We start from the raw sequence: 20,760 nt of genomic DNA, 5'->3' as shown, positions 1-20,760 counted from the left end.
AAGAGGGTCTCCCTACTCTCATGGAACACACATATTGACGGGAAAGTAGACCCTAAAGAAATAACACTAACACCATCATCTACCTTTTGTCGAGCATCTCATCATGGCTGTGTGCTAAGATGGTGCTGAGTATTTCCCACATTTCATCACCCGCCCTGACACCCTTGAGAGGTAAGTATTGTGACTTAAGTGTGCACGTGAGGAAAATGACTTGGAAAGGTTTGGTAACACAGCAGAGGAGCCAGGACTCCAGATGAGGTCTGTCTGACTCGAAAGCCTGTGGTCTTTCCGCCTGCCATGACAGAAAACTGGTGTCAAGAGGACAGGAGTAGGATCACAGAGGGACTTGTTCTTTGGGGGTAGGTACGTTTGGTTCCTGATGTGTGAATGAGCATTCATTGGTTGGGAAAAGTGGAGAAGGCCATGAAAGTCAAAGGAGGGCGTGAATAAAGGCTTGGGGTGGGAAAGTGTCCAGAGTGGGACCCACAGGTAGAGGGTTCAGGATGCTTGGTATGCAGGGCTGTGGGGGGATGGGTGGGAGTCCAAGGCCAGAAGGGTGGCTGGGGCCACATTGTGCAGGGCCCTGGCATCTGGGCATAGACTCTGTGCTGTGGAGCAGGCCATGGGGAGACTACAGATAAGACTACAAGATAGGACAAGATGGAAGACTGAAAACTCAGATGCCTTCAGAGGCCAGGCAGTAGCATAAACCAGGCCGTAGGCTGGTTCGTACTTGCTGAGGGTGCTTTGTGCCAGGCACTATTCTGAGTTCTCTAGCCTTCTGAGAATAAGGCTTCTGGAAGCTGCCTTCAGGTAGCTTATACCCTCTTGTGTCTGTGTTTGTGATGGAGAAGTGTGTCAACTCCAGATACTGACAGGTGCTTGAGAGAGGATGATGGTCAGGGTAGACTCTGGGGCCGTGCCATTTGGGTTGAGACCTGACAGGTGAGGGGGCTGCTGTGCCAGGGATGAGATCTGTAAGAGGCAGGGTATGTGGTGGTTCAGGGCAAGACGCTGGAACTAGACTGCCCAGTGAGGAATCTGGCTCTGCCATTTTCCAGCTGTGTGGCCTTGGGAATGTCACCTAACCTCTCTGTGCCTCAGATACCTTATCTATGAAGTGGGGATAACAATAGCACTGCCCCTTAGGGTCATTAAGAGGACTGCATGAGTTATCACATGTAAAATGTTTAGACTGGTACCTGGACATGAAAGGGCCTAGAAGGGGATCCACTGCTGTTGGAATCCTTGTTACCAGTTGTAGCACAGCATTCCAAGCAGGGGAAGCAAGTGACATGGGAATACCCTTTGGGAGGGAGGACGGAGGCTGGTGTAGCTAGATCTTAGTCAATTAGCAGATGCGAAGAGGAGGTGAGGTCAGATCAGGGAGGGATGTGTCGGCAGCGATTTGAACACCACGAGAAGTGCTGGTGGGTTTTAAGTGGGGAAGTCATGCAGTCTGATGGGGTGGTGGTACACGGAGAAGGGGCACGAGTGGAGTGGGAGACTCTGGGATGATGTTGGGGTCATCTAAACAGAGGGCCCTGGATGCTTGGGCCGGAGTTTTAGGTGAGAGGAGCTAGAAGGAGTGGTGGGAGTTAGGGTATGTTTTAGAGGTAAGACCTATAGGGTTTATACATTACTATTGTGTCCTGATCCACTGTGGTGCAGAAGGGAGGGTAGGGAAGGGTGATAGCATTTACTGAGATGGGCAAGCCTGGGGGAGAGCAGATTTCTGGCAGGAACACAATTCTGCTTGTACGGCTTGAGAGTCCTAATGCACGTGTCTCAGGTAGGCAGCTGGGACCAGGGCCGTCTGGTGTGAGCAGCAGGGATCTGTGCAACTGTGAACTGTTCCCAAGGGGATTCGGATCATTTAAACACTGTGCTTGCCAAGCTCAATACACCTGCCTCCAATTTGTGACCCCCAAATGGTTCCCAAACTTCCATCCAGCTGAGAAGATCGATTGCCAAGCTAAGAGCACGCCTTTAACTGGTTGGTAGCAGGGATCTTTGGCTCCGGCAGGGGACGGCTCCTAGCGGCAGGGGGGTCTCTGTCCCAGGCCCTCTGTGGCTTCACGACTGGACCTGGCTGCCTCCACTCCTTCTCCAGTCCTTCACTCAGCAGCCGAGTATGCAGGCCGGAGGGAAATCCCACGGGAAGATGTCGGCTCTGCTGTGGGGAGCTGAGTCCAGTGGGCATGTGAGTTCTTTGCCCAAGGGTACAGTTTTTTCTGTGTCTAGTTTTATTTGTTTGATGCATTTGATCTGCTCAGCCTGCAGCCGGTCAGTAAAGACGTGATGATCTACGTTGCTGGACAGCATAGTGCCTGCGGCGCACACCTGAGCCACGTTTGGGAGGAGCCAGGCATGCGCACTAGCTGTCTTGAGCTCAAGGTCCTGCAAAGAGTGTGCATGAAGACGGAGTGGCTCTAGTTCGTCCTGGCTGGGAGGTTCACTTCTTACCTCGGATCTGAGCAGCTCTTTGCTCATTTTGGTCTTTGCATCCTGCTGGTGGCACGCTCCGGGTGGGGAGTGATTTTCTAGTTCAGCTCTGTTCTTTTTCACGCCCACTGAGGCAGATGAGTTTCCCTCTCCCTCTCTGCTTGGACCCTCCTTCTCACATGCACACACTCTCAGAATCTGTCCTTAAGTACGTTTCAAGGTCCTGCTGTGAACAGTTCTTTCTCACAAAATTGCTGGGGAGAAAAAAAACAACCAGGCAATTGGACGTTAAATTCCATCATGTGCATTTTCAAAACCACACTGGGGCTTTCCAAGGGGCTCTCAGAAAGTGTGCTTGGCTATTTCTTTTCAAAGTGGGTTATGTCCTTTAACACTTCTTTATTCAGAGTGGGGTTTGTGGGCCAGCACCAATGACATCACCTGGGAGCTTTTCTGAAATGCAAAGTTTCAGGCCCCACTCCTGCACTGGAACAAGATCCTCAAGTGATTTTTATGCACAGAAAAGTCTGAGGTGTGGAACTTCAGACAGCAGTCTTCTGGAAAACGCTCAGTCTGTTTGGATGATTCCTGATTATACAGTACAGAAAATGGTTCCCAGGTGCCCTTTGTTTCCTGGGAAGGTGGGGATTTGGCTTAGCCTGGAGATCATCGTGGAGGTGAATGTTGTTAAGCAGTGGGTTGCTGAGGCTTATTTAAAATGACACATGTATTCTCTTCTTTTGGCAGTGATTTAAATGACTTGACTTTTGTGAGTGAAGACCTCTGGTTATTTTTGTCAAAGGAGGAGGGAACAGGGAGTGTCAGTCGGGGTCGAGGGGGCTCAAGGGTATGACAGTTGTCATCAAATGTTGAATGAGCCCTCAGATTTCATCATCATGAAGAAGAACCTTCTAAGGTTGTAGAACAGGTTAAAGGTGAAGGGGCCCGTCTCCAGAGGGGCAGTTGGGGTGTTGCAGGGGATCCAAGCAGGGCATGTGGGGTTGGATCAGACCTCTTTTTTAAAAAAATTATTATTTTTTATTAAATTTTAAAAATTTTATTTTTGAGAGAGAAAGAGCACGAACAGGGGAGGGGCAGGGAGAGAGACAGGGATAGAGGATCCGAAATGGGCTCTGCACTGACAGCAGAGAGCCCAACATGGGGCAAGAACTCATGAACCGTGAGATCATAACCTGAGCTCAATTTGAATGCTTAGCCAATGGAGCCACCCAGGTGCCCCAAGGATCAGACATCTTTTAATGCGTGTTCCAGCCATGTGAACCGCAGAAGAGAGAAGGACTCATAACTGAGTTTCGAGCCCAGCTTTCCCATTTACTGGCCCTGATTTGGGCAAGTTATTTCACTTTTCTAAAGCCTCAGTTCCCTCATCTGAAGATAGTGATGATAATACTTGCCTTGTGGGATGGTGTGAAAATTAAATGACAATTATGGATGTAAAGTTCCCATCAGGGCCTAACATGACATACGGGTGTAATGCATTTTTGTGTCCCTCCTCTTCTTCTATATACTTTTCTTTGCCCTGTCTGGGGTGGACTGTAATTAGTTAACAGTTTGAGCAGCCAGCTTGATATTGGATTTTAATCTCATAAAGTTCTGATTCTTTTTCTTCTGTGAATAAGGACTTTCACTTAGCATTCAACAGAGTTTGGATCATGTCACATATTAATATTATGTTTCCCCAACTTGGCCTCAGGCTCTGTGAGGTCAGGGCCTGGTACCCTGGCCAGGTGGTTTCCGCAGAAATACCACGCACCATGATACATCCTTATTGCAACAACTCCAATAATCTGTGTCAGAAAGCTCAGTGCCTGACCACTGGGTCTCAGCTGGACTCCTAGCCACCCAAGGGCCAGTAATGTCCATCCCTGCATCCACAGCAATGGGGAAGAGGGCGCTCAAGGGGGACTCAATAGAGGTTAATAAATTGTTTGATCTACGTCACAGGAAGCTATGGAAAGTCAGTTTGAAACCTGACAACTTGGAAAGAGGGATCAGGGAAAGGAAGCAAGGAAGTGATTGAAATAAGTAAATTTCACTTTTTTATTAATATCCCACTTTTTTTCCATAAAGGATTGGTGCATATAGCAAAATAGAAAGCAATATATAATTTGTGGGATGAGGGAGGATATAGATAAATAAACAAATGTATAAAATCAGGACCAGAGAAGAAAGAAATACATTTCATGAGTCTTCCCATATGACCCAAATTCCTTCAAGTTAAAAAAAATAATAATAAAGACAATATGTTTTCCAAGCAATCTTCTCAGGTTGGCAAAGGTTTCTTTGATTTTTCTGTGTTTTTTTGCACCCTGGTCTGAGTGAGCGGGTGAGCCATTCTGCCCTCTGGCAGGCAAGCCTTGCCCTCTGTAAGGGTTTGCCCATTACCCTAGGAAAGGAGGGTCTGGAAGGTGTGCTATCCCTGCCACTTTCAAGTTATCAGCCCTGATGAGTCATCACTACAAATTGGTTTTATTTTCTTTTGTGCAAGAGCTTGATTCAGAGTTGATTCGACAGCCAAATTGGCCTGGAAGGTATAATGAGGCAATGCTGAGCATCTCTGAATACAGAAGGGGAGACAGGAACAGGCTGCGGTGTGGTGATATCTTTTATGTCATTGGGGCACAAATTCCACCTGGATTACAGAGCTCTGTTCCACCTAAGGAACAGGAGAGCAGGGTGCCTTCCTTTGTGAGCTTTTAACTTGAGGCTACGTAGGGGGGGAGACAAGGGGCTCTCCCGCCGGGTCTGGGTTTCTTGGTAGTAGGGCTCAGGAAATAGTATTAACATTTGGGGAAGTGTGATGGGTAGCACAGGGGTTAAAAGCGCTGGCTCTGGAGTAAGGCAGCAGTGGATTCAATTTCCAGACCTGCCGCTCGCTAGTTGTTTCATCTCATGCAATTTACTTAGGTTCTCAAACACTCAGTTTCCACATCTGGAAAATGGGAAAATGATAGCACTATCCTAAGAGAGTAGCTGTGAAGATAAAATTCGGTATTTATGCAGAATTATACGGTATTATATAGCTAGCATTTCTCATTTTTAGCAACCCTAATTATGTATTTTATGTAAGTAATTAACTCTATTTGTGAATTATACGTTTTGTGGCCCTATTCATTTATGTGTCATCTAATCTGGTAGGGATTTTCCCATTTACCCACCTACCCATCCCCACCCCTCCTCCCCCAGCCTCCTCCGCCCCCACCCCCGGGACAGGCTTTGAGGATACGTCAGACACCAGAAGCCTTCTCAACACAGCACTTGAATCAGCCATCCTCAATTAGAGTTAAACATTTTTATGCTTAAAATGGATCCTGGAGTTGTCAGGCATTGATATTTATCAAACCCAGTGGGGGAAAAAGAAGCCAGACCCTTTACTTCACTCATGACCCATCACTGTGTGAGAGTTGAAGAGATTGACTTCATCCCTTCTTCTGAGAATGCTGGGCTTGGAGCTGGAGAAACAGATGATGTTTCTGACTCTGTTACTTGGCTTTGGACTGATCTTGGACAAGTTGCTTGATCTCTCGGAGTATCAGTTTCCTTACCTGTTGAAGAGAATAGGTCGTGCCTCCTGAGGCTGTTTTTCTAAGTTGTAGTGCTTCTCATGCTAACATGAATTCGATTGTTTCTATTCCCTTGTTACTACTTTCTACCTAGAGAGGGTTTTAGAGGGCTAGGGAGTGGGCTGGTAGCTGGGGCTCTGGCAGGAACATGGCATGAAGCTCCTTCCTTTGTACCTAGTGTCTCCCCCTTCTGGAGGCCATTGCTGTGAGTCCTGACTCCCGCACCCACTCACAAAAGGATTCCTCTCTACTGAGAATCTCCTGGGCTTGTGTCAGGTATGAGGTCCCAGGCAGGTGACCTCTTCCACTCTCTGCAGGCCAGTGTGTGGCTCTCACCAGGGCTAGAGGCATAAGGGAGAGGGGCAGGCCTTAGTAAGACTTCTTTTCTAGGGGTAGCCTTCTCTGGAGCATGGCCTCTATCTTCCTACCCTTCTTGGAAGGCAAAAAGGAAATGGGAAAGATGGAATGAACATGGGCTTCAGAGCCAGGTACACCTGGATTTGGATGGGAGTTCTACCACACAACGGTGTGGTCTTAGAAAAGTTACCTGACAGTTCTGAATTCCAGTGGCCTGAATATTTATCAAATGGGAATGTCAGTCTTACTCAGTATGAAGGGCAGGGGCCATGTCTGGTTGTTCACAGCTTTACTACCTGATATCTACAGTTTAGTCAGTGCTTGATAAATATTTCTCAGTGCTGAATTGATACTTACAGGGCTTACTGTGTGCTAATGTCCTTGTGCCTCCCCCCTCCACTTCTCCTTCCAATTCTTGGCCCCATTGCACTCTGCGTGGTAGGTTGTTAGAAGGTTAGTCATTGATTCATACGATAAAAATTGTGTGCCAGGTGTTTAGGCACTGGGGATGTAGTAGTTCTTTCACCGGCAGAGAATCATGCTCTGAGTTTGGGTCATGTCACCACGATCATGTGATCATGATCATGACCTTCTTTCCTGGTGCTTGTTCAGAGAATCCCTTGAAGTGGAAGGAGAAAGGCAATAAGCCCAGTGAGTAAAGTACAGAGCATATGAGAAGGTGACAGTGCTGTGGGGAGGACCAGAGCAGGGAAGGGGAATGGGGGCAGAGGAAGAGCGGGGAGTCAGGAGGTGTGGCCTTGGTAATGTAGTCATGGAGGGTCTTACTTAGAAGGTGATAATGGTGATCTTGGACCAAGTCTTTCTCCCCAGCATTCTATCCAGTTTCCTTTGCTGTTGCTTGGGTCTTTGCAAGTTGACGGCAATGTGAGGTGAGCAAACATTTGTGAGCAGTTCTGAGCTTCAGCTTTTACAGTAACTTGGGAACCTCATTCCAAGCCTGTCTTTTCTGGGAGTTCCTTGTGCCTGGTTTTCTAGCCCCTAGGCTTCCCAAAGGAATTCACCTTGAGAGGGTCCATGGGCTGGCCTCAGAGATTGTGGCAAAGCAGCACATAGCCAATGTATCGGGCAGGTTTCCTTTCAGGAAGCCAGGCTCTGTTCCTGGCTTGCTTGCTCACTGTGTTTTCACCCGGGCACCCAGCACCCCAGCTGCGTTTATACACCCCCAGGTGCCAGAGCTTTCAAAACAAGGGTGGTAGTATTTTTGGTGCTAGTTTTGGTTACAAAGCAGTGTGCACCTGCCCAGCCCACCACCACAACTGCTTGGACCACCCTCCCTTCCTGTTCTCATGGGCTGGATTGTTTGTAGCTTAGCTGGGACATCAGTGCCACTTTCACTGCCTGGGGTTGGGGTACTCATTGTTCTGAGTTAACTTCCTGTCTCACTTGCCTCCCTCTCTCTGGTCTCCATGGCAAACCCTTCCTTTAAGATTTGCTTCTGGCCATTTTTTGCGGGGAGGCAGGGGGATATACAACAGACACACAACAGACGTACCACAGACATAGCTTTTGAGGCAATTGATTAAAATCCATACTCCTGTCCCCACTTGCAGGGGTTCTGATTCAGTGTTTCTGGGATGGGACTAAGGAATCTGGATCATCGTCATCATCATTATCATCATGATTTTATTTATTTTTTTATTTTTTTTTTTAATTATTTTTTTTTTTTTATTTATTTTTGGGACAGAGAGAGACAGAGCATGAACGGGGGAGGGGCAGAGAGAGAGGGAGACACAGAATTGGAAACAGGCTCCAGGCTCCGAGCCATCAGCCCAGAGCCTGACGCGGGGCTCGAACTCACGGACCGCGAGATCGTGACCTGGCTGAAGTCGGACGCTTAACCGACTGCGCCACCCAGGCGCCCCATCATCATGATTTTAAAGTCCATTTCTTAGCTCATCAGGCTGGGATAAACCCAGATTGAAAGGCATAGTTTGCTTCCCTAATTTATTTGTATGTGAAGGCTGAGAGTGAAATCTCTTGTTGCAGTCCACTCAGACTCTAGCCCAGTGCCAAGCTCACGGTTGGTGCACAGTATGCATGTGTTGAAGGTTGGAGGCAATCCTTCTATAAGAAACCTTCGCAATGTGAAGAGTTGCTCACTAATTGATCCCCATAGTTATGTTTGCAATCTTAACAGTTGCTTTTTTTCTTAAAGTAGAGGTATGTCTCTGTTGAGGATTTTAATGACAAAACAAAAGCATCCTGAAAAGAAGAACTGAAAAGCAGTAATTACTTTTTGAAGGAATTTGAGCCACACCTTCCTCCATAAAGGTTGTTTTGGTAAAGGTGTATGAAGTTACACCATTTTTTAGTACTTCTCAGTTGCTCAGTGGAATCATCTGGGAGCTTAACAGGTATCCATGCTTGGGTCCCATCCCCAAGGTTCTGTTTAATTGGTCTGAGGTATGGCCTAGACATCAGGATTTTTAAAAGTTCCCTAGGTAGTTCTTTTTTTTAATTTTCATTTTTTAGCTTATTTATTTTGACAGAGACTGAGACAGCACAGCGGGGTGGTATAGAGAGAGAGAGAAGGAGAGAGAGAATCCCAAGCAGGCTCTGTGCTGCCAGTGTGGAGCTCAAAGTGGGACTTGAACCCTGAAACTGTGAAATCACGATCTGAGCCAAAACCAAGAGCCAGATGCCTAGCTGACTGAGCCACTCAGGTGCCCTCCCCCCACCCCCAAATTCCCTGGGCAATTCTAATGTGTGACAAGGGTTGCAAATCCCTGATTTAGAAAGTATGGAACTCCTTGGAGAGCAGATGGGAGATTCGTTTCTGGACTCTTTATAGGGAATCGTCTGGGACTAGAGATGGAAAGTCCCCTGGATTCTGTGATCCCAAACTCCTCCGGAATCTGAATCTAAAATGTAATTTATATAAATAGATAAATAGACATACACACACAATATCTAAAATTTTAATGTGTATCAAATAATAGACACCTTTTCCCTACCCCTTTAATAAGAACAGTTTTCCTGATTATAAACATGGTCCATGATTATCATAAGCTGTTAGGTTTATGCAGAAAAGTATAAAATAGGTTAAAAGTCATCCCAAATGCTAGGATGCAGAAGAAATAACTGTTAATATATCTAGTGCACATCTTTCCACTCCTTTCTCTGTACCCATATAGACACATAGCCTAGATATACAAGTCAGCATCATATGTACTGGTCTGTATGTTTTGCCCAACAGTATGATATGGATAAGTTTCCTTAAATCTACATAATTATTTTTATGAGATTTTGCCAAATTCAAGCTCTAATTGCATCTGATAAATGGAACATCTAGTCTGTTGTTAAAGCTTGCTCTATATTTTAAAAAAAATAAAAGGCAAACAGCAGAGGACTCTTCCACTGGCCAAGAAGCCCAGGTGTGTCCCAACAGTCTGTGGAGGCTGCCTGGGCAGTTTGTGGGCTGGGGACAAAGGGCTCAGTGAGCTTGGCTACAACCACTTTTTGTAGTGCTGGTCTCTGTTGAGTTTTAGTTTCATTCAAAACAAGTTTTATTTTCATTTTCCTTGTGGACCATGCAGAGAATATAGAAAGCCCAATGCAGATCAGCAAAGAGCTGCCTCCTGAGCATGCAGGAGACAGAACCACCCATAGCGGGCGTCCCAGTGGTGAGCCATCACTGGCCGGTGGACTGGACAGCCGCTCAGTTATTCAGAGAAGCCTACAATCTAAATTTTATATTTGAAATCTCTTGATTTTTAAGTGTAGATGATTGTTTAAAAATTTAAAACATTGTGGGGCCAAACAACACACCTGGGCCTTTTTATTATCCTCTGGAAGCCAGTCTTAGGTTTCTGGTCTACTAAGCCATCTGTGGCAGTGGTATGGATTCAGTCTACTTGATTTAGTTTTTTTTTTTTTTTTTTAATGTTTATTTATTTTTGAGAGAGAGAGACAGAGAGAGAGAGAGAGAGAGAGAGAGAGAGAGAGAGAGTGTGTGAGCAGGGGAGGGGCAGAGAGAGAAGGACACAACAGAATCTGAAGCAGGCTCCAGGCTCTGAGCTGTCAGCGCAGAGCCTGACGTGGGGCTCGAATTCACAAATGATGAGATCATGACCTGAGCTGAAGTCTGACACTTAACTGACTGAGCCACCCAGGTGCCTCTACTTGATTTAGTTCTGAAAACACTGACCCTATGTGTTATTCTGTGTGGTGCTCACTCTGTGTTCAGAAGACTGAAAATACAAAGGTGCAAAGTTATGATCCTTGTCTTGGGTAGGGTAGGTTGTAGTTGAGAGGAGCTTTTCTCAAAATTTGGTCCCCAGGCCAGCTCCTCAGTATCACCTGGGAACTTGTTAGAAATGCAGATTCTCACTGAGTCAGAATTTTTACTTTAACAAACCCTGCATTCTATTCTAACCAACCTTCCTACTTGTTCTGATGCCTGCTAAAGTTTGCTAACTACTGTCTGGGAAGGGAGTTGGGTGTATGCAGAGATCAATGGGATGGAGAAGCTGTGATGAGCATCAGGGAAGCTTTTCAGAAATGAATGTCTCCACCTGAATCTTGCAGGATGAGTGTGACTTGGCAGGTGAGGCAGTGGGGAGGGGTGTCCTGGGGAGGGAGGGTGTGTGTAGGGCGTGTTTAGGAATTTTCAGAGTATGTGACTGAAGGATGCTCTGGCAAATAGAGTGAGCTGAGAAGAATAGGTGAGGCCAGGTGTTCGATGACCAGGTCAGGTTAGCTGGATTGTGTCTTGTAAGTGTTGGGACATCGCTGGAGACCTTTAAGTAAGGGAGTGTGGCACTGGGTCTATGTTTAGGAAAATAATCCTGCTGGCATGGTTCAGATTCCTTCTGGGTAGAAACAAGTCTCTTGGTACTCCACTGGCCTAGATCTCGATTCCTGCCTCTCCTGGTCTGACTTGGATCTGGGTCAGCAATTCTCATCCTTGGAAAGGGTGGTGGGGAGAGGAGGTAAAAGCCCTGGAGTGAGGAAACAGCCATCGCTGCAGTGTAAAATGGTGACAGTATTGTCACTGCTCCTCTTCCTTCCCACAGGGAAGATGCTCACTCTCCAAGCTGAACAATTTCGTGGCTGCTGGTGTTCACAGCAATGGAAGTGGTTTTGTTTTTCTACTTTAAAAGTAGCCCATCAGTTTCTGCAGCAAATATTTTGGGGGAAGAAACCCTTGCTCTGTTTCTTTAAAGAAGGATCTCTGGAGAGGAAACAGTTTGAACTCAAGGCCAGGGAAACTCATGTCAGTACCTAAGGAGGGCTTGCTCCTCTCTGCCTCTCTTACCCTCTTCTTTTTGGAAATGCTGCGGTGTGGGAGGTAACGGAGGCAGGTAATGTCACACCCCCCTCCCCCCATTGTTTTTTTAATCACATCTTGTTTGTCATCCACAAAGAGAGTGAAGACAATGGGCCATGCAAATGACAGGAAAGTAGACTGAGTTTGGATCCATGAACTTTAGAAATCTGTCCACATGTAGTGAATTGTGAAATCTTTACCTTTGTGAGAGGGTGAAAAGAATTTTTTCACTCCTTCCATGCTTTGCAAAATTGATGTAATGTTTATGAAGTAGTTATTTCTTTTGTCCCGCTGCTGCAACTTTGCATACATTAATGATTACTTTAGCACCCTTTTATTCTGCCTGTCTAGTGAGTGTTTTTTTCTAAGCTGAAATGAACAGGTTTTTCCAGTTGATTGCTTTGGGTGTTCTGTTCAAGTTGACCACAACTGTCATGCCTGTTTACTATGAATATATAAAACAAGCAAGCTATAATCCTTATGGGCATTAAAAGTGATATTTAAAGTGAAGGAAACTTGTGTTTCCACTTAATGATTGATCTCATTTTTCTTCACAAAGGTGGTGTTCATAAATATAGGGGATATTAATTATGACTCTGTCCACATGACAAATTATTTAGACGCTTATCAGAGGAGGGTAAAGTGCCCTGCTGAGAAGCTTTAAGGGTAAGGTTTTCTAGAGCAGTTCTCTGAAGAATTTTCTTGATCCCCTCTTTTGAACTCCTTTGTTTGTTAGTGTCTAAAGTTAAATATCTTTCTTAATAAAAACTAACCCTGTTGTTACCTTCTGAAATCCTGTCTTGGCTTTGGCCCTATGCATCTGAGCATAGTGGTTTTATGTTAAGTGGTTGGGGTGCATTTATGTGTTTTAAGACAGCCTGGTAAGTGGAAGCTTGAACCAGAAGGACGTACACAGGTTTGGAAGTCAGACATTCATGCCTCTTAATGTGTGGGTGCAAGCCACTTTCCACCCTGAGGCATAGGAAATTACAAATTGCTTAGGTCCTCTCCAGCTTTATTCAAATGCACTTAATCAAAATGATGAAGACATCTGTCCTCATTTAGACATTGAGAGCAGCAATGGAAATATAGACAGAGAATATAGGCAGAGTGAATATAGACAGAGTGAAGTTGCTTTTATTTTCTTACAAAGATCCTCAAACATAGTTTAATGTGAAATCCCCCAGAGGATTAGCTGTAGGTTGGGCATATTCTGTGGACATATGTGCCTTGCTTTTATTGCATTGTCTGCTTTTCTTTTTCAGTCGCAAATGAAGCTGGAGACAAGCCTGCCAGACCACTTGCCCGCTTCTCTCGTGAGTAGATCTTGTTTCACTCCTTTCCTGGGCTCCTTCAGGGGCTTTCTTGCCTGCGCAGTCCACACTTGTAATCCTGCCAGCTGTCAGTAAAACACTGTCGATAATAGAGTAATATAGGAAATGTCTTTAATGGGTTAATATTTCATTTGAGCCCCATCGTGGTGAGCTATTCATTGCTATTGCCCTTTCAACCCTTAGAGCTGTAGTTTATCAAACTGTGCTTTAGGGTTTTGCTCTTCAAAGTGGGGTCCTGGGAGCAGGAGGATTGGCATTGCCTGGGGACTTTTAGAAATGCAGAGCCCCAGACCCACTGAATCAGTATCTGAATTTAACAAATCCCTAGGTGATTTCTGTGCACATTTGAATTTGAGAACTGTTGCCCTGGGAGTCCTCTCAGAGAGTTCTGCACTCAAGGGCGGGCTTTTTATGACGACAGCATGAGGAAGAGTATGTAAAATGCTTATAGTTGCCAAGGTCCACACATGTGTGAAAGCGTCGTCACCACCCACAGTGGATTTCTGGGCTAGCTCCACTGGCTTTACCTTATTTAGGTGACATTTCGAAGCTTGTGTGAAATTTACCTCACTTAGGTGACATTTTGAAGCTCGTGTGAAATTTACCTCACTTAGGTGACATTTTGAAGCTTGTGTGAACATTGTGAAGATAGGTTGAATGCTTTTCCTTGGGCACAGGGGTCCCTGTAAGGGCCTTGGAGATCCCCATCAATTTCACTTGACTCTTTTGTCTGTAGGTCTTGATCATTAGTGGGAGAACGGGAGTCAAAAGCCTCTCAGTGTTTTCTGTGCCAGGGTGATCAGCAAACTATGCGGCAAGTGAATGCTCTCTCTGGAATGAAAACCCAGATTGCAACAAGGGAGCAGAAATACCAGAGGTTGAGCGGGGCTGGGTGGAGATGCTCCCCGAACCAGACAGGCATGGAGTGGAGAAATGGTGGAACAGGAAATCAAAACAGGAGGATTTTTCTTTCCAGCACCAGCACGACTTGCTCGCTTTCACTTAGAGTAATTTCACTGAAACTTTCTGGGCCTCAGTTTCCTCCCTCTGAAAAATAGGGAATCCGTACCCATCTTCTCTCCTTTATAAAAAAGTTACCTTCTTTGGAAGTCATGGCACACAAATTCCCTGTCACGGCCTTACTTCCTAAGGTGGATTGAGTTTTGGGTGTGGATACCACCATAGTAAGCCTTAATGTGTAGAATCAAAAGTATAATTTTTCTATTTAGAGGGCCTTCTTCTAAATTCTGCCTTCCAGTTCTTTTGGGAAGGCTTCAAAACTTTGGGATTGGTTCCTAGAAATGGCTTGTATAGAACTGTAATAATAGATGATAATGCGAGAGCATTAAGTGCTCACATTTTAGAAGGTGTGTAATAAAACACTCCTTTCTCACTTCCCTCCTACCTGGAACCATTACTTCCCAAAATAAGCATTTCATCCCACGGCTCAATGAGGATGATGAATATGCCTTTAGTCCCTTTGTTTCTTGATCTCCCAAGCAGTAGTCAGGCAAGTTAATAAGCTGAAATGGTAACCCAACCACGCTGGGCACACTGTGCTGCGTGCATCTCCTCGGGAGTCCCCGAAGTTTTGATGCTCATCAGGAGATGTAGGAAGGGGACAGGATGGGGGCCTTTCACCGTGAAGCCAGAATGAAACCTGGAGCAGCCGGTCCCTTCTCAGATAGAAGAGGGTGACTTCACTTGTAAATGGCTTCCACAACTTCTAAGTTGTGTGTCTGGGTTGAAAAGAGGATATGTCACTTGAAAGCTTATTCGTAGGAGATAAGTGAAGAGATGAAAGAAAAAATATCCTCTTAGGAAAAAAAGTAATTAGTGACAAACCAATTAAGTTGGGCTGATTCTGTGATTCTGGACCAAAAAAAAAAGGGAAAAAAATTTCCTACCAGTGCATTGTCCTGGAAAAAAAAAATTAGATGGCACATTAGCCACTAAATTTTTTTGTAGCAAATACTAGATGGAAAATATGAGGTGGATTTTAGGAAGAAAAAAATATTTTTAAAGTTTATTTCTTTATTTTTGAGAGAGAGAGAGAGAGAGAGAGAGAGAGAAACAGACAGACAGCATGAGTGGGGGAAGGGCAGAGAGAGAGAGAGAGGGAGAGAGAGAATCCCAAGCAGGCTCCAAGTTGTCAGCATAGAGCGTGACATGGGGCTTGATCCCAAAACCTGTGAAATTATGAGCTGAAATCAAGGGTTGGGTGCTTAACTGCCTGAGCCACCCAGGCACCCCATATATATAGTTTTTGGCGGAGGCTCTGGAGATTGAACAGGGCATAATGAAGGAAAAAATTCTTAAAAAAATTTTTTTTTAAACGTTTATTTATTATTGAGAGACAGAGAGACACAGAGCATGAGCAGGGGAGGGGCACAGAGAGGGAGACACAGAATCCGAAGCAGGCTCCAGGCTCTGAGCTGTCAGCATAGAGCCTGACATGGGGCTTGAACTCACAAACCGCGAGATCATGACCTGAGCCGAAGTTGGACACTTAACCGACTGAGCCACCCAGGTGCCCCAAGAAAAAGATAATTCTTAATGTAGCATTGTCTAATTGAGACTTTACTTACCAAATTGAAAATGATCTTGTGCTCGCTTCGGCAGCACATATACAAATTGAAAATGATCTTGAAGGTGTGATATGGTGTGAATGGAATGTTCACTTTGGGAAGAGTGGAAGGATTTGGTTGACAGACTTTTCTTTGGAGGCCAGAAGATGAAATACTGCGACACTCTAATTTTTGCCCCCACTGAGACACACAGAAAACCCTGACAGTGTGCACCACCCAGCATGGATTTAGGCTAGATGGGAGTGGGCAATGAGAACATAGGTTGGAGATGCTCTGAAAGCTGGACTCAAGAGGTGGGGTGGTCAGCAGAAAGAGCTCAGGGTGGGAAGGAGGGGAGCGGGTCCACTGGCCTCCCAAGTCATCCCAAGGGTTTCATTCCCTTTGTGGGGTCTCACATTCTGATTCCTTATTCTTCTGGAATATGCTGCTCATTTCTCCAGAGATTTTGCCCATGCTTGAATCAATATACTTTTCTTGGCTTCCCCATATTGCAACAGAGGTGAACTGTGTTGATTATATTAAGAGATCCCAAAAGAGAAGCAGAGGGAAGTAGAGTGTAGAACTCATGAAAACATCTAGCTTTTCCAAGGCCTGGTTTCTGATCATGCTTGACCACTTGGTTTGCCAGCCTTGCAGGCCTTATTCTGGTCACTTCTGCAATACAACCCATCCCCCGCTTTCTTCTTGGAACCTCTGTCTCTCAGAGGCTGACACCACCACCCAGAACCACTGAACCTTCCTCAAAGAAGTTGATGCCAAAGCCCATGGGTCAAGCTCAGTTCCTGTCACCTTTAGACTGGAGACACTTAATATGCCATGAAATAGCAGTGCTGTGGTTGCGGACTCTGTGGAGTGACTTCTGTGAGTCTCTGGATCCTATCATGGCCCGTTCATCACCCCGTCCCCATCATTTTATGCTTAACAGTGGCTTTTGACCTTAATCAGAGCATTTGACTAACAGCCACAGGCATGGAGAGTAACCAGAAAGTCATTCTCCTAGGAAAGGAGGTGAGGAAGGAGAAGGAAGGAGACAGGGAGGGGGATGAGATTCCAAAGCAGTGGAGAATATTATCTTTCCCTCCAAAACCTACAGAAAAATGACAGTGTCCAAGAGAATGAGGAACTGAGAGTGACTCTGACTGTAAGGTACCGTATGAGTCCAAAGCATGTTGGCTTTGGACCAACAGATGGTTTAGAATGGCACCCATTATGAGGCTAGCTGTCCTGGGGCTGGAGGTCCTGTGTGTGGGGACTTCCTTCCCATGCATCAGAGCCAGGGTGGGGGTGGGGGCATGAGCCTATAGAGCACCTCACCTTGGTCCTGCATGCAAAACTCTCTGACAACCAGTGTCTCCATTTTACAAATGAGGACGACAAAGTTGGGAGAAAACACTGAGAATTTCTCACTGATGGAATTCTAGGTCTCCTAACTCCAAATCCTGGCTGTTCCCAGTGCACATTACTTTTTGGTCTAAGGGCTGGGTTTGCCAGCTCTGTAGCTCAGAGACTGGGGGTTCTTCCATCTTGGTAGTGGAGATGCTCAAACTTTAGCTCAGGGCAGGCATCCTAGACCCACACTATAGTGGCCGTCACTACAGTTGGTTCCATCTGGGTTGGGAAGACCTTTTCCTCAAACATCCCTTCCACCAGCTCACTGATATCAGGAATTCCCTCAAATAAGGGAATCACTTGAAGACTTGAAATGCAAATTCTCTCCAGAGTGAGGATACAGGGTTCATTCTTATTATGGTGAAAATGATTGATATCAGACCTTTTAACTTTTTCCCCCAGACACCTGAAAAAATATTCTCAGTGTGTAAACAGAGGGAACAAAAGAGAGGCAATCTGGGGTCAAGCCAAGAGGGGTCTTTGTACTAGCCTAAAGAGTGGACCCTGATTATGGGGAAGCCTTTGAAAGGTTTTCACACTTGGCTGGCAACTCAGCCTTCTGTTGGAGATGGAGGTGACCTCTGGGGACCATGGCTGTGCTGTGAAGAGCTGGACCTTCGGGTGAGGAGCTCCTGGGCCTCCCCTTAGGCTGGGGCTCCTGGACTTCTGGGATGAAGTCAGCTGGTTGTGGGGCTGGGTTCCCTGCTGGCCCAGACATCTGAGATGCTGGCATGGCTACCCTCCAGTGCCATCCTGGAGAGCTTTTCCCTGGAGATGTCTGTCTTATGTGTATGTCAGTCTTTCCAGTAGACAGTAGGCTCCTGGAGGCCAAGGGCCCCACCTGGTTGAGCTGTGTACTAACCTTGCCTGGTGTAGGAATAACTGCTTGTTGAGTGAAGACAAAGTAAACTAGGACCCACCAGCTCTGTTCCCCACTTCTCTTCCTCATCCTCACCTCATAAGCAGGGGAATGTTATCCCACTGCCAGTACACACACTCCTGAAACCACTCCAGAGCATGTCCTCAAGGGTCTCCCACACACGAATGTCAAGGTGTTCAGAAGCTATTAAGGGCTCAGGCTCTGGTGTTAGGCCTGCGCTTGGGTTCTCTGTCCCGGAATTCTGAATTGTGTGAATTTGGGCAGGAAACTTACCCCTCTAGGTCACACTTTATGCATTTGGATTCCAGGACGATATTATAACTTATTTCCAGAGTGGTTGTGGTTGATCACATGCCAGGGTGAGTGATAAAATACTTAAAAACATGTGACATGGTCCCCGATCTGTCAGAACAAATATTGGTCATTTGCTCTCTCTCCCTCCTCACCCCCCTTCCTTCCTTCCTTCCTTCCTTCCTTCCTTCCTTCTTTTCACATATGTTTATTGAAGACTTCTGTGCCGGACCCTAGAGGCACACACGAGAGTAAGTTTGTTTTCAGAGAGCTCACAATCTGATCAGACAATGAAGAAGTCAGTGGCTCCAGTGTAGTGTGTAGAAGGAAATGCTACAGATTGTACAAGGAACTTCGTGAACCAGATGGAGAGAACTCATCTGACCTGGGATGGGAGTAGGTTCAAGGGAGTCCTCCTGGAGGAGATAAGCATTAGCTGAGGTTTGGGAAGTGAGTGGAGGTTAACAGGTAGACAAGGTAACTTCTAATCTTAAAAAAAAAAAAGGCTTCAAGGTCCATCCATGGTCATTATACTAAGTGAAACAAGTCATACAGAGAAAGACAAATACGTACGGTCTCACTAACATGTAAAATAATACCCACGTCTGCCCCACCACCAAAAAAGCTGAACTTGGAGACAGAGAACAGATTGGTGGTTGCCAGAGGTAGATAGGGGAGGGGATGTGGGGATGGGTGAAATGGGAGAAGGTGGTCAAAAGGTACAAATTTCCAGTTATAAATAAGTCCTGGGGATGTAATGTGTAGTGTGGTGATGATAGTTAATAGTACTGTATAGTGTATTTGAAAGTTGTTAAGAGAATAGATCTTAAAAGTTCTTATCACAAGAAAAGAAAAAAAATTTGTAACTATGTATGGTGACATGTTAATTAGACTTTTTGTGGTGATAAGTTCACAATGTATGCAAATAAATCATGTTGTTCACCTGAAACTAAGATGTTATATGTCAATTATATCTTAAAAAAAACAACAACAAAAAAACCCAGTACTTTTCAGGGCTGCATGCAGTATTCAGATATGGCCACAATGTGGCAGCAGAAGCCCAGAATTTGGTGTGCATCTCTACTCTAGGAGACTTAAAAGAGGCAGGCATTCAGTGCAGTGGACTTTTGTGGACTATCCAGGACATTGGAAGAGTCTGTGCAGAGGGAGGTATTGGCCCCAAAACTTGTGTAGCTGGGAAACTCCATTCTAGAGTTTTTATTACTTCTCTAATTGAGGAGAGAATAATTTCTCCCCTGAGATGAGCAATGGTTGGAAAGAAAATAGTGGGATAAAAGCAGTAAGGAAATGGAGTCTTATTTGACCTCTTTTGCTTTTGGAGGTAAAAATCCAGATAGTGTTGAAAACAGATTATCCTATTGAAGAGCTGGAGTAATTTGGGTGGATAGATGTTAAAGCAAAGGGAGGGTCACTTGCTATATTTGTATTGGGTATACAATGTGGGTAGGTGAATGATCCCCTTCCTTGGGCAGAGAATGGGCAGGGGCAGATAGGGGTGTACAGTGAGGGTGAGTTCTGTCTGGGGTTGGGATAGAGGGTGAGCCTGCACCTATTACATGGTGGTGCCCATTGTGGAACCCCAGGGCACACTGAAAATCCTGTCTAACAGAGTGCTAGAGTCCAGCCAGAGAACTTTTTGAAATTGCTGGCCACAGCCAGGGAGGTCTGTTGCAAGCATTAGGAGCTTGAGTTGGAGTTGGATGGGTTATGGAACCATAATGATGAGAAGAAGGAGGAGATAAAATGGGTGGGAAGAAGGGCCGAGAGATGCCGTGAGCAGTGGGCTGTGGCTGGTGGCTGGGTGTTCAGTGTTTTCAGGAGCATGTACTGTGGATGAGCTAGAGCCGTGTAAATGGCCCAGGACAGGGCAGGACCTGGATCTGGAGATTGTCTGATTTGTCTTAAACAAGTCTATTTCTAAAAAGTTCAGATCGTCTATAGAGCTCTAGGTCTCACCTTAACAGTATTTAAGGACTGAATATCTTCATTTCCCACTTGTTTCAGCAGAAACTGGAATTTTAGCTTCAACAATGCCAGTTCTAAAATTTCTATACATGAAGGGTAGTGATCTAGCTCAGTGGTCCTCAAAGTGGGGTCCCTGAAACTTGTTAGAAGTACAAATACTTGGACCCCTTACCAGATTTGCTGAATTGGAAACTCTTGGGGTGGGTCCCAGCAGATGCTAGTGGTGATTCTGATGTATGCCACTTTCAGAACCACTGCTTTAGTTGTGATGGTGGTGGTGAAGGTAGAGGTGGAATCATACAATTAGTATTATTAGTATTATTATTAGTATTTCTCTATAGCCACTTGTAATTAGATATACATACGACAGAGCAAATGTTAACTGCCCTTCTCAAAGAATAGTCTGTTGTTATTTTAAAATAAAAATACTTTTATTTTTATTAAAATAAAATTTTAACAAAATTTTATTAAATTTTAATAAATTAGAATTTAATGGCTGAAGGTGAGTACGGGGAAGAGAGTCTAAAGGTACCCCTACTCAACCCTTGGAACTGGCACTGCTCTGCATCATCTCTTGAATCAAATTCTCTTTCTCTTTCTAAAGCCATCTCCTGCC

The 20,760-nt window shown here is 45.3% G+C and overlaps 1 protein-coding gene across 4 annotated transcripts in view; it reads left to right on the top strand.

The window, feature by feature from the left end:
* The window catches only part of PDE1C (phosphodiesterase 1C), a 514,714-nt gene that overhangs the window by 81,637 nt on the left and 412,317 nt on the right, over positions 1 to 20,760 (top strand). For all 4 annotated transcript variants that reach the window (XM_047849292.1, XM_047849290.1, XM_047849289.1 and 1 more), the window contains exon 2: positions 12,942 to 12,992. In XM_047849292.1, the coding sequence (XP_047705248.1) occupies positions 12,942 to 12,992 (51 nt within the window). The remainder of the gene's footprint in view (positions 1 to 12,941; positions 12,993 to 20,760) is intronic.

This window comes from Prionailurus viverrinus, chromosome A2, assembly GCF_022837055.1.
Source record: "Prionailurus viverrinus isolate Anna chromosome A2, UM_Priviv_1.0, whole genome shotgun sequence".
Lineage (NCBI taxonomy): Eukaryota > Metazoa > Chordata > Mammalia > Carnivora > Felidae > Prionailurus > Prionailurus viverrinus.
Note: the sequence above shows the minus strand (reverse complement) of the source record. Positions and strands in the feature narration are given on the sequence as shown.